The sequence below is a fragment of the Apteryx mantelli genome, chromosome 13, assembly GCF_036417845.1.
Source record: "Apteryx mantelli isolate bAptMan1 chromosome 13, bAptMan1.hap1, whole genome shotgun sequence".
NCBI classification, from domain to species: domain Eukaryota; kingdom Metazoa; phylum Chordata; class Aves; order Apterygiformes; family Apterygidae; genus Apteryx; species Apteryx mantelli.
The window spans coordinates 2867458-2881250 of NC_089990.1; the positions used below are offsets into that span (position 1 = coordinate 2867458).

A 13793-nucleotide genomic window follows, 5' to 3' on the forward strand; every position below is an offset into this window, starting at 1 on the left:
TTGTATTACAGGGCTTTGTCTAAGGTTCATAGAACAGTTCAGTGGGCTGAAGAGGCTTTTTGAATAATGAACAGAGAATACTCTCTTCTTTTGTTAGAGTATGAATATTAAATCATCTCTGAAAAGGTGTTTATTGGGAAGTAAATGTGAGCTGAAAATTGCTATGTACCAATTAAGTTAAGTAGACAAGGTAACAATGGCGATAGTTAGAAAGCAGGCACTCAGGAAGCCAGAAGCAGCTTTCTTCCTCAAATTTATTTCTTCATCCAGATACTCATGACATTCAGTCTTGAGTCCTGGTTTTACCATTCTGGCTGAGAGATACAATCCAGCGCTTGCAAGAGTAAACAGTTCACCACCAATAGCCACCCGATTTGGGGAGAAATGCTTCAGCCAGCTCCACACGAGCCAGCTCGGATGTTGGGAGCAGTCCAGCTGAAGTAGCGCAGGATTTGTCCTAGGCTGGGTCTAACCGCACTACCGCAGCCGTCCTGCTGATAGTGGTGTGTGTGTGCAGGCAAGCAGTGCTGTTCGTTAGAGATTTTCTTGCTAGTATCTTTAGTGTCTGATTCTCATGTGACAAATACAGAGATCGCAAACAAATTCTTTGCAGACACCCCTTCTCCAAGGTTTTGATGAGATCGATTTTAATTAAATATTAGTTCATTTATTTCCCTCACATATTCAAATTGGTGGGGATAAGGTGTTCAGTACTCAAACTAATCACTGTCTGGTAGAGGGGATCTCTTCTGCCTTATGAGCACTCACCACTACCGACTAAAGGGCAAATCCAAAAATCACAGATGAGAGAAATGTGTGTTTTGCAGCATGAGATCTGATGGAACCCACCTCCAAAATAACCGTGGGAAGCCCTTTCTTAGGTTAGTGTGACTGAAAAAAGGTCTCAGAAAGATAACAGATGTGCAGTCGTGTTAGCTGCCTGCTTTGGGCCTTGAAAGAGGCCCAAAAGAATGGGGAAGACTGGCTGCTGACGTGTTATGCACAGTTGACTTTGTCTCTTCCTGACCAAAAAAATCTGGAGGAAGCCCCAGAAACATCAGCACTTGAGTGTGAAGGGGTAGTGACCAGTGGTAGAGCAGAGCCTTCTCCATGTTTAGAGTTGCCAGTAGCAGGGAAAAGAACTGGGGAAATTGCAGAGATTTAACTTAAAGGTGAAAAATCAACCTGTTTGGGATTTTTAATATAACTTTAAACAATAACAATGTTTTTATATAAGGCGCAATGTGGTCAATGATTTTATTCAGTGGAAAGTGTGTGGGGAAAGGCAGTATTTATTATTCAGGTGGAAGCTTCACTCCTAAGTTATCTACATCTATATACTGAAGATAGCTTTCTCCTGAGACAAATTGTCCTCAAAACATGCAGCATGAGCACTGCCTGCTTATCAAGCCCCAGTATGCAGGACATGCAAGCCATTAGCCAACCTGTACATATCATAAAGAACAGATCCGTGTCCCTCAGTGATTATTCTTTGCTTGCATAGACCTGAAAGAAAGCAGCCAAATCACTTATTGTACTCCAGAACCAAGGAATACACATGTAAGATTGAATGGGGAATTAGGCCGACAGCTCCTGTTCTTGTTTGCTGGAGCTGTGTACCTAGCTGCAAATGTCCCGCATTTTGTCTGCTGGCTTTTGATGTTTGCTAACTGAATTCATCATGTATGCAATACGTGCAACTAGTGTATAGCAAAATCCTCTCTTCTGTTTAGTTCTTGGATCATTTGCTGGCTGGCATAGAAGATATATCTGGACACTGGGGACAGTATTACTGGAAAGACAAGTAAGGATTTGCCAAAAATACAGCTGTATACATGTGTAGAAAAGAATGAGTCTGGTTTCTATTCCGTAAGTTTCCACTGTGGATAGCTGAGCCTTCTTCATCCTGGTGCCATAAAGCAGATGAAGAATGGGCAGCCTTTCCTTGGGCAACAAGGTGAGACCAGGCTGTCAAGACACTGACTCTGAATAGAGCGGAGACTCTCTCCTTCCCTGCCTGCAGGTCACAGGTTGTGCTTCACCCTGAAAAGACTCCTTTCTGCTCTCCTGTAACGTTTTCCCCTTGCCCAGAGAAAGCTGCTGAAATAAATGAAAGGGCTGCACCAGTCGCAGCAGCACCACACGCAGCCCGTGTCGCTTCAGCGGCCAGAGGGGCAGCCTGGCCCTGATGAGACAGCAGCGCTGCGGGTGTCCTCCTGCCTCCCAGCCATGGGGAAGGGGAGCGCCCCCACCCAACATGGGCAAAATTAAGAATACACTATGGCCTCGCACCACTTGGAGGTACAACTGCGTGGTGCGGACTGACGAATTACAGGCTATGGCTACGGACCTCTGTAGCAAAATGCGCAGTTTTCATTCAGTTCTGGTAGATGGTACACACAGGAGAATTTTCTTTGGGGGAAAAAAAGACAAAGAGCTTAAAATACACTGCTAATAATCTACCAGGTTTCATTACTTAGCTGTACAAACACAGACTCACCTAAATTCATAGGAAGGATTCTGCCTAATGCAGCTGACAGGTATTTTCTTAAGACTGACAGTTCTTTAAAGTACCACTAGAGGGTATTGAAAACGCTTCTGAGGGCTGTCTGCCGGGCTCCTTGCAATGTAGTACCCGGGCTAAATGACTTGGTGTATAGCTAGCAAGAGCCAAACCTGAGTGTCAGTATTTGATACTAACTAGACTTTTTTGTGAGAATTGTGCTGCATTTGAGCAAAAAATGAAAGGAAATGGGTCAAAAGGAAATCTGGAAGCTACTTAAATCGCTAAATCCTGTTGCTTCCATTTGGGCTAAGGCATTTCCTTGCAGCGCCTAGTAGAGTTCATGATAAATTTTCAGGACTTTTTATTGCAGTTGCAGATGTTTTAATACCTTAGCTCATGTATTATAGTACAAAAATGATAAGGGCCTGGACCAACCTCTTAAGCTATTGGTTTCTGGAAGGCAGCTAATAGAATATAACGGAGTATGGGGTAATCATGGAATATAAACCTGCTGACTGGCTCAAATCCATTTTGGTTCCTGGGAATAGTGACATGAGGCTGATAACTGTATTCAAGCAAAAGAACTTTGCAACATCAGCACAGAATTGTCATTTTGTTCTCTAACAGACTGGAATATTTCAACAGCAATTACCTGCAGAAGATCCTGCTTCGAGAATATGACCAGCCCAAATCAAGTATTGTGCTTCTCTATGAGAAGCTGGAGCGGAAGCATGCCATTGAACTAGCTGAAGCAGGGCAGTTGGGTCACGCACCATCTCATCCATCCTTGCTGTAAGTGTTCCCCTGCCTAGCTTGTTTGCAGAAATAGTATGTCAGAAGGATTTTAATGAAACTGAGTCCCTGCTTGTGAAAGCCAGCAGGCACAGTTTCTCCTGCTTGTAACATATCTTGGCCCTCAGGGAAAAAGTGTGACTGAGAGTCACCAAATTTTCTCAAAGAAAGAATTTATTTTTAAATTTCTCTGGAAAGATTTAAGTTGACACACAATAAGTGGACAATCAACTTTATATTAGAACCATTCAAAACCTTAGTAAATTTTCTGTTTGTCTTTGGATTCTGTGTACCAAATCACCAGGTCTGATGTTTCAGCTTCATTGAGTGTTACCTGTCAGAGAAAGGGATTTGCTCAGTCATGTAACTTCATACAGAATAAATATGAAATAAATCTGAAAGCAGTGTTAGCTGCGACTGAACTATTTTCTATAACCCATCTTTGTACACAGTTTCTATCAGGTGATAAAAGGCCAGGACAGCAACTTTTATTGACTTTGTGTGTTTCCCACCTCTAAGTTTCCAGAGTCACTGGGGCAGGACTGCAAAGATTCTCAGTGGCTCCTCAGGATGTGTTGCACCAGGAGTCTGCAGTTGTTTCCTCTCTCTCCCTCCCACAGCAGGGAACTCTTACAAAAAAATCTTGCAAACGTCCCTGCCTCTTCTGCTCTTCCCTGCCTGACTGTTCCATAGGAAGGAAAAACAGCCTGGGCAGGTGCAAAGTAAACACTATTTAAAGATGAGCAGGTGAACAAGCAATCTCCTGGCACGGATAAACACAGTTTCTGTTCTTGTACCTGTAGGTGCCCCTGTATCTCCCAAAGAGTTGCACTGAAACGGTGCTTTAAGTAAGCAGCACTTGCACTACTTTTTGATAGCTTTGCACCTTTACATTTACTGAAAGAAACAACGGAGGAAATGAGCATAGGTTGAGAGAGCAGGTCAAACATTAGCCTGTCAGAATGGCCATGTCATCTCTTAAATGTTTTTGCTCTGCCATGGCTCTCGACACCTCTTTTATCCACTTACTCCAGGGAGCACATAGATGGCACAACTCTGATGTGAATACCAAGTGCTCCTTCTGCAGTGAGCTCCATCAGAAAGAATTAGCCATCAGTCATGTCAGCTTGTCCACTGATGGTGTCTCTGAAAGAGCTGGTGTGAACCTCTCACTCTTGACACCACCCTGGGCTTTGGGGATGCACCTGCTGTGCCACTATATATCTTCTGAACTAAGGCATTCTGTTTTTCTTTGCAGCAACAGCCACAGGACTGTCATAGCGGACAGAAAATCAGAGGATATCCTGAATCCGGATGTACTCAAAAACATACAGGAAATATTGGCAAGGAGCCTGTACCGAATAAGGAGAACGGTACAACTTTTCCCCTCAACCTGTTTTTTAGACGTCCAGTAGCACAAGTTGTCTCAGTTATCTCAGCAGTCTGAGCAGATGTGAATATTTACCTAGGTACTGATGAGCTCTCTGTGAATAGAGAACACTTGGCTGTGTGAAGCAGGATCCAGTTTCCAAGTCAGTGGCACATTTTTCTTTGTAACATGACAACTTTTGAAAGGTTCACCACGTCAGCCTATAATTTCATGAAGTATTTTAGGCATCAGTACCCAGAACTAGAAACAAGACCTGAGGAACACGGGGATATTCCAGCATCAGATTAGCACATCCAGCAGTTTCAAAACTTCTGGTTACCTACAGGCCAAAGATTTGGTTGGTGGTGGCCATTAAAGCCTTCCAGTGCAGTATCGCACTTCATCGCATGACTGCACACTGAAGCCCTTATAATGCAGAACACTGAGAAAAGGCAAAAGGGGGCTTACAGTGCAGGTGTGCTCAGAACAAGCGTCTCAAAGCAAGAGAATGAATTAGCACCATAAGTAAAGAATGGGAACTATGGATAAAAGGAAGGGTCTGGGAAAACTGAGGAGACCCCCAGAGCCTAGGGACAGGGAAGACCATAGTGATGGTTATTCTACAGAGGGTTTAAAGCCTCTCAGCAGCTTTGCCATGAAACTAGTAAATCTGGTGGTGCATAAAAACATTTGCTGTTTACAGACTAACTCAGGAATAATCTCTCTGTTTAAGGTTTTACATAGCACCAAGGACTGTGCATTGTAATTGCTGTTTGCATGGTGATAACATGGAGCCTTATCCTTAAAATTGATCTAAACCTTTGTTTTATGGACTGTGCACAAAATACTGAATCCTTGGGGATGTGACTGATATGGGCGTCTTGGCACAGAGGGATCAGATACCCCCTTCTGTCATTTTGCTGAGCTGAGAGAAGTGGTCAGATAATGCTGTGAGGAAAACTATTGAAATGTATGGGAAAAAGATGAAGGTCTTCTGTTTGCACTTACTCTTGCCTAGACCCAAACTAGCCCCATCTAGCAATGGCATTATCCCAACTCCCATTGATGTTAGTGGGAGATTTTACACACTTGATTGGTTTATGGCTTTTGAAGCAAGATTTGTTATTCCTGTTCATGCTAATACATGATTTTTATGTTGAGGTGGGGCTAATATAACATACTGGAGGGCTGGGCAGAGGGACTGAGGCAGCTCTAGCTGAAGACACCTTGACCAAAGTGGCTGCACTTAGGTTGGTGTTTCACCTGGACTAGTGCAGATGTATCTCAGGCTTGTCATTCAAGGATCACTAAGGTATTTGTGCACAAATAAGCAGGGAATATGCTGCTGTTGAGGGCATGCCACTGCTTCTGGAATCCCATCTTATCCTCTTTGGCTTTTCCCTCCAGTTTCACCTCTAATAGTTAGGTAAATCAGTTCATTCCCATAACTAGGCAGGGTGGTTACAAGGGACTGAAGAGCCCTGAAAGGTGCAGGCAATTGTGAAAGGCTGCTGCTACAGAAAGAAGGATGACACCCAGGATGTCCTGGCTCCCTGTATGGGGTATCAAGACTGGGATATAGAGGAGGCTGCCCCAGGAGGGGAGCATGGCGTGATCTGTCCCAGCTGGAAGAAGTGGCAGTAGCAGCCCCTTGTGCTGAGTCCATATTGGCAGATTTTCTTATCAGTGGGAAACCATGATTCCTTTCCTCCTCTGACTAAGCAGTGCCTCAGGTCCTTGCCCCCTCACATTGCCACTCTGTTGGCCCTGTTGTCTGGTGCTGCTTAGACACATCCCAAATTTAATGGCAGTTTCTTTGGTGTAATGCGAGCAGGTGCCGGCATACAACAGGCACACCCTTCCCGGAGAGACTGAGCCCACAGAGCAGGCCAAAGAGATCCTGATCCTCCAGCACAGGAGCCTTTGGACGGAAATTAGTGAAAGCGACACATTCAGCTCCAGGAAGGAGGTAAGTGAGAGTGGGAAACGCTTGTAACTGCAAAGAGACGCAATGCACCATTCATTTTTCCTGATGAGGGATCTCATGCTAGCAGATATAACCAGCACTGGAAAGAGAGCTGTTTGTTGCTGGTGGTATTTCCCTTTAAAGACAAATCCTGTTACCTTTAAAAAAAAAAAAAAGTGTCTCTTAAACCTAAATTACATTGCAAGAACTAGGAAATACCAAGGGTGGCCTGAAAAAAAAGAAGAAAATCCAATTCCTGACAAACAAATGAACCATCTTGTGCATAGCACTCTTCTGTCCTTTGTGAACACAGGCTTCCATCCATACTAGGAAAGATATTTACTGAGCAAATGTTATTAATTGAGCCTTGGTTTGTAGATTTAAAGACCTGTTTTTCCCATGTTTTCTTTTCTGGAAGATTTCATAAAAGAATGGAATTTGGTACACCCATTGTCACCAGTCCGGATGTACTGTAAACATTTGAAACTGTCCTGGTTTTTTTTCCCCAAAAATCTTTTGAAAGGACAGAAGCATTATTGTTGAGCTTTTTTATTTATTTTGGAGGTGGATTTTTTGTTTTTAAAAGGAGCTACAGTTCTGGGCAGACTTGAAGAAAATAAAATAGAAGGAAGTGTTGCATATCAGATTCCTAAGAGAACTACTTTAAGCCCAAATTTACTACTGGCATAATTCCATGGTGGTTCATGTTCTGAATTAAAAGAGAAACAGGGTAAATACTTTGCTTTGACTGTGCACTGAGACACATATACAATGTCTATGGCTGGTGAAGGATGTCTTCTGCTGATGTCTTTGGAAATCAGTGAAAGAAGTAAGGCAAAAAATTCGCCGTGGAAAGACAAATGGCTCTGAAATGGTGCATCAGTAATGGACTTGGTGGTTTTTTGTGATTCCTCCCATTCTGTACAACTTTTACTCTAGAGGAATCACAATTAAGCTATAGGTATTTTGCTCCCAAATTCAAAAAGTTCAATAGTCAGTAACTGCTGAGCAGTATGCCATCCCTAAATCTCGCTGACTTCTCTGAGTCTTAGCTTTTGCTGGCTTGAGCACTGTCCAAATGCAGACTGTGGCGTCTAATGTGTATAGTAAGAGTACATCACTAAGGAGAACAGAATGACCTTTTTAAAAGAAATAATTTATCTTTCTTTATTTAGATAGTAATTTTCCATGACAGCGCAAGAACTCAGGACTGCCGCAGGCTTTATTCCACTCTGATTTCTTTGTTGAAATGCCAGTCATTGAAGAGCCCACCGAGAACTGAAGTAATGTACCAAATGCTTCTGCTGCTTAGTCCTTCATTCACAGAAAGGTGTTCCGGCTCTTGCAAACAACTTAAAAGATTTAATTTGATCATTTACATGCTGATTGGTACTTACAATTCAAAATAGATAGGAAAGAACATGGCATCTTCCTGTGGAACATTTGGTATAATTAAACTTCAAAAGAACAACATCAAACTAGTGCTGATTTTGTGCACAACGTTACATACTCTAAGTAAGGACGTCTGACTGTTAACCCTTGAGCTCCTGCTTTGATATCCCCTGCTGCTCCCATTAGAGAATGGAGTAACTTTAGTAGCAAATTTAGCACCTTTGGGAAGACTATTACTCCTGTTACTCTGCATACCTAGAACTGGCCATTCAGAGGACAGAACATCTTTGTGAGGTTTTCTGGGAAGAGCAAAAGCAGCAGGATTTACTGAGCAAACCACAGATCAGTCAGCAAACTGGCTTATGCCGTTACAGCTGTCTCTCAAACTGTTGAAGGGAGTAGGTGTCCCAAAACCCAGTTACAGACATGAGTTTTGTGCTGAGATCTCCCACTGAATGATTCTGCAGGGATCGCTGCCTCTCCAGTAGGTAGTTCGTAGCACTGCAGCACCGTTCTCAGTGTCGTCTTATCAGCATTACACAGCTAACGCTGTTAGGTGTTATGCACAATGCTGATCTGATGCTTAATACTGCTGTCTCATAGGAGTCATTCGTTAGTGCTAATCACATGCCTTTACAGCAGCCAGCTTTTCTTTGTTCCAGTCTAAATAAAGCAAGTGTAAATACTGAGAGCTTATTCTAGTGATATTCTTAAAAGTTACTCTAAACCCAAAAAACAGCCCTCTGCACCTAAAAGGAAAAGTCAGATGTGTTTTGCGTGTTCAGTATTTTATCTGTTAATGTTTTAGAATCTCTGTCTCATTTTACTGCGAATAGAAATAAAGCAATACCTGAAAATTGTAGGACAATGTTCTGGAAGAACTTCAGAACATTAACACGAAGTTGCAGGGTGCTGGAAAGCTATTATTTCATCCTGTAGAAAGACAGGCTGCAACATTAGAATGCCTTCAGAGGAAAGAAGGAAGACTGGTAAAAAGTAGATTTTAGCTCATTAAAAGCAGCCAAATATTTAAAATTTCATACTGAAAAAATTAAAATAAACCACTCAGAATTTTATGTCAAGTTGATAAGTAAATGCTATTTTAACAAGTTACGAATAAAAAATACGGCTAGTTCGTGTTGGAGAGTTTCTAATTGTCACATACTCCATTTTTTCTGGTTCTAAAGGGAAGAGTTTGCCCTTATAGGTTTTGAGACAGCAAGAAAAAATATACAGTCTTGTTCTAGGCAGTTTTCTATCCTACATTTCACCACAAGATGGAAGCATTACAATTACATTTGCAAACCAACCTGGAAATCAAGGGACTGTGAGACAAACTTTAAGCAAAGGGCCCTTGTAAATCCTCCAGTGCTGGTGAAACGTGTGTGCCATCTTCTGTTTTCAGTCTATTTGAAAAAAGCATTTGCAGTATTCAGTCAGTTACGTGTTATGAGCCGAGCGAATAACTAAGAAGTCCATTTGATTCACTAGAAACACAGCTTTTTCTGTTCACTGACTCTCTGCATGTAGGGCTTTTTTTTTTTTTAGTGAACTTGTTTAACCTTTTTCTGTTAGAATATGAAGCTGTGGTACCTCAGTTAGATTCATCTCATAATTTATTATGTGCTGGTTTATCTTTTCCCGCTCCATCAGTCACCACAAGCATAAGGCATGTACAGAAGCTTGTCTTGCCATGGGTGTATGGGTTCACCAGCTGGAGGGGGAACCGAAGGTAAAATTTGCCTGGCCGAATGTTCAGTTTCTGGCGGTTAGACACCTGGCTCTTTCTGTAGTCAATGGAGAGAAACTGGCACCCTAGGCAGGATAGGCACCAACCTACTGTCAGCACCTGTTTTCTGCCAGGAAAAATCACTCCTAGTCTCTAATCGAAACTGGATGGCTGTCATGGTTTAGATGCCCAGCTTTTGAGTTTAGAACGGCACAAGATGCATCTTACACTGCGTTAGGAAAACCCCTGCCAAAGAGAATTTGCAGTCCAAGTAGCTAAGGCAGAGAAAAGAAGTAAGAAAGTAGCAGTCTTTATCCCTCTTGAGTCAAAGGCACAGATTAAATGATTTACACAAGACAGAAAAATCCTGGCAAAACTAAGAGGTGAATCCCACTCTGAATTGTAGCCCAGAGGATTAACTCCAAGACTCTCTATTTCCAGCAGAAAGTTCACCTTCCTCAGCCTGAGGGCAAAATTCCTGCGGAAGGCTACTTGCTTCCTGTAGCTGTGTGTCATGTTGGCTCTAAACACTGTGTTTATTTTCGGTCTCCCTTATTTTAGGAAAGGATCCAACTCAAAGTATCCTGGCATTGTGGTTTCTGAGACCTAGGATGTCTTCTATTTACTACTGAGCACCCAGAAAATCTTTGCACCTGTAGCCAGGCAACTTAGTAGTCCTTTCTTCTGCCAAAACACAAGTACGCTCCCCCAGAAGGAGCTTATTTGGAGTTGCCTGTAAGCCATGTGCGTAAATGACATACTGCCTTTAGTAATTATGTCGGAGTCCTTTCATGGAGCATGCTCTGAGAATCATTAAATGCCCCTGGGAATGGCTTTCTAGGGAGCCAGGCTACTGCTGCTCAAGCCTGCAAGCCATTGTTATTAAAATAGTCAATAAACCTGCGCACAATGGACTGAGGGCATCGGGTCCCTCGTTAAGGGAGGGAAAAAACGAAACAAAACAAAACAGAAAACCAGGTTGGGAGGTGTCCAGAGTTATTTGGCAGCCTGGGTTTCTGGACCTAGATGCCAAATCACAGCTGCATAAGAGACTTATTCCCAGTTTACAGAAATACCAAACAATTCAGGCAGCATTGTGCTAACTGAATTTTTCTGAAGGATGGAGATTAGCACTCAAGTGAAAGGACAGAGCGCTCGTTAGTGCAAGCTCGCTACCTTCCTGCTTGGCCGGCAGCCAAGGTGATGAACAGCCAAGGTGAGAAATGTCCCTGTCCTAGATGTGGGTTTTGTTTCCCTTTGCTCATCTGCTGTGTCCTCCTCACACCAGATCTGCTGCTTTCGGATTAGATCTGCTGAATTACTCCTGGAGAGTTCAGACCTCTTTCAGCAACTCAAAACAAATCGGCGCCTGTAAATATTTCCCCTCAGAAATCCCTGCCATGTATTTAGTCTATTTTTAGAAGTAATTCTTTTTGTTTTTCTTGGCAAAAGTATAAGAAATGGCAACCAAGTCCTTGGGGATTGTAAATGGCTTGGTTATGAACCGTGAGTGTCATTAACAGACTTGCTAGCAATCTTCATAAATGCATTAAAGCACTTTTCTTTCTTAATCACAGAAGGCTGACTCCTACTCAGCACAGGGTGACTCTAGCCCAAAGCCAAAACTGTGCCGCTCCTTGACCGGTAAGTGGAAAATCCGGTGGGTGCTGGTAGGGATTTCCTACCATCCCATCTTCTCCCCTTGCCCCATTGCTAGGGTATATTCAAGCAAATGACAACGATAATTTGTGTTAAGTCCGTGGCACATCCGTGGTATTGCTGGGATTTGTGAGATAGCCAAGGCAAAATCTTCAGCCCTCACTACCTTTTCCAGACAGCGGTGCGTGAACACCTGCCCGGTGGGTACCGGGCACCCAGCTGCAGAGAGAGGCCATTGCACAGCCAGGCAGGGGGAGAGCAGGAACCTGCCTGCTGCAACGTGAACCTGGGACTCCCCATGTGCACAAACGTGTTAGAGCCTGGAAAACAAAGTGCATATCCTTAGCTGAGCACCACCAGCTGACAGGCAGGGCTGGGAGGATTCCCTAATTTCAGACCTGCGGGTGGATATTTTACACCTGACCTGGTCGCCTGGATTCCCGCGTAGTCCAGCAGAGACGGGCGCTTGCTGGCTGCAGCCCCTCTTCCCCTGTAGCCGATGGGTAAAGCAGAGCAGATCTGCCGTGTGCTAGGATGCCCATTTCTCTCTGCCAGCGACCAAGGTCATGACTGTTTCAAAACATGAAGTTCATGCCTAAACACTTTCCAGAAATTAAGGTCTGTTTGTTTTGGGTTTTTTTTTTTTTTGCTAAGTATTATTAAAATGCATTTCAAGCCCACCATTAACAGCACTGTTCCAAATATCAGCTCTAGAAGGAGCAGTGGCTCAAGACTTCATGTCTTTTCATAAGCACAACCTCAGTTTTTAGATAACTGAAAGCTTAGTTTTTGCACTTCAAAATGGTTTAATACTGCTGAAGTCTCACACAAAGTGTAACTGGTTAAAACTGTAAAATATATCTTTCAAAATGCAGAGAGCAATATCATTGTAACCTTCGAACCACAATGAAATGCTTAATTTCCAGGCTTACCAGAGACGTAGCATATGAGATACTGAACATTATGAATTTTTACAATACTTAGCGCAACACTGTTTAGCACAATCACTTCTGTAAAGGTGATGCACTGAAAATTTTCAGTTTTTATTGATCCTTAAAGTAACGTTTCCTCTAGAGATGGGCTAAGTTGGATTAAGGGGATGGGTCTAATGTTAATATACAGAACATTTCTTTATTACATGTGTACTGGAAAAATATTTAAGAAGCAGGAAAGTATTATTACTTTCTTTTACTCTTTTTGTTTTTTTCTAATTCTAGTATTTTTTTTTCCTTTGTAATTTTCTTTAAACAGTTAACTAAAAACTTAATAAAGAGCTGTAGAATGGTTATCACTTCATCTGCACAAAGATTTTACTCCAGCTTGGCAAGAAGAAATACAATTGTGTGACATTTGTGAGTCCATAACATGTTAAACCCACAGTATATCTGTTGTGGATGTAGATATTTTAATCTAGAGTTTACATTAACTGTTTAAACTATATTGTTCCTGAAGAAAAACATGAATGTGGTCAGAGCAAACTGATAAAAAGCTGTGTTTTGGGATGGTTTTTTTACATTCTCTCTAGTCGAGATGGTGCCCTCGTGCATACATTGGCAATAGGGCTGGAGGAGGTTATAGCCCTCCTGTCCTGATTGCGTATACATCCAAACAGTCACTTAATAAAGCAACACAAAATTATATGTGCTCTGGCAGGACATCTGCATAGTACAGCTGTTTCTTTAAAAGCTATTTTAAGATAGTCACTTATATGAACTGTGTGTTCTGCGCTGGTGGGAACTGACAAAAAAAAGATTATATTGATCCAGCTATACAACATATTTCAAAATACAAAACAGGGTTAAAATTGTCTATTTTCTCTTCCAACCGAACACTGATCTTTGTGTTCTGTTTTATAACTGAAATGTGATCTTTGTAGTGCGATAGCTCATCCCCAGTGAACGAATAGTCATCTCAATAGCTCTCAATATTTCTTCATTACTGTTGACCCACAAAGGAGAACATTTCTCATACAAGTCTGTTTTTCTCTTCTCACAGTGGAGAATGCGGAAAAGGCACAGGAACTGAAACACAACCGATCAAAGTCTGTGTGTGTCATCTCACCTCTGCAGCCCAGTGGTACTGCTTGGGTTAATAAGAAAGAAACAGAGGAGCTAACTCCAGATATCTAAAAGCACAAGTGATGCTGTGGGCTTCCCATGATGGATCTGACTCCGTTTCATGGATGTATAAAATACAATCTGCTTTTTTTTCTTTTTTCTTTTCTTTTTTTTGATAACAGAGGCCAACAACATGCTATTGTAAATAAGAGGTATATGGAAAAGGACAGCACAAACAGAGCAAGATATCCTGACCAATCTGCATCAAAACATGTGCTTTCATTGCACAGCGCTGTATTTTTAAAGAGATGTAAGGAAAATGG

At 42.3% G+C, this 13793-nt stretch overlaps 1 protein-coding gene across 1 annotated transcript in view; it reads left to right on the forward strand.

Annotated features, from left to right (window-relative positions):
- The window catches only part of LOC106498871 (sodium/hydrogen exchanger 2-like), a 38775-nt gene extending 25233 nt beyond the window's left edge, over positions 1 to 13542 (forward strand). Inside the window, exons 9-14 of the mRNA XM_067304408.1 lie at positions 1734 to 1804; positions 3134 to 3298; positions 4557 to 4671; positions 6502 to 6634; positions 11324 to 11398; positions 13409 to 13542. Of these exons, the coding sequence (XP_067160509.1) occupies positions 1734 to 1804; positions 3134 to 3298; positions 4557 to 4671; positions 6502 to 6634; positions 11324 to 11398; positions 13409 to 13542 (693 nt within the window). The remainder of the gene's footprint in view (positions 1 to 1733; positions 1805 to 3133; positions 3299 to 4556; positions 4672 to 6501; positions 6635 to 11323; positions 11399 to 13408) is intronic.
- The last annotated feature ends 251 nt before the right edge of the window (positions 13543 to 13793 follow it).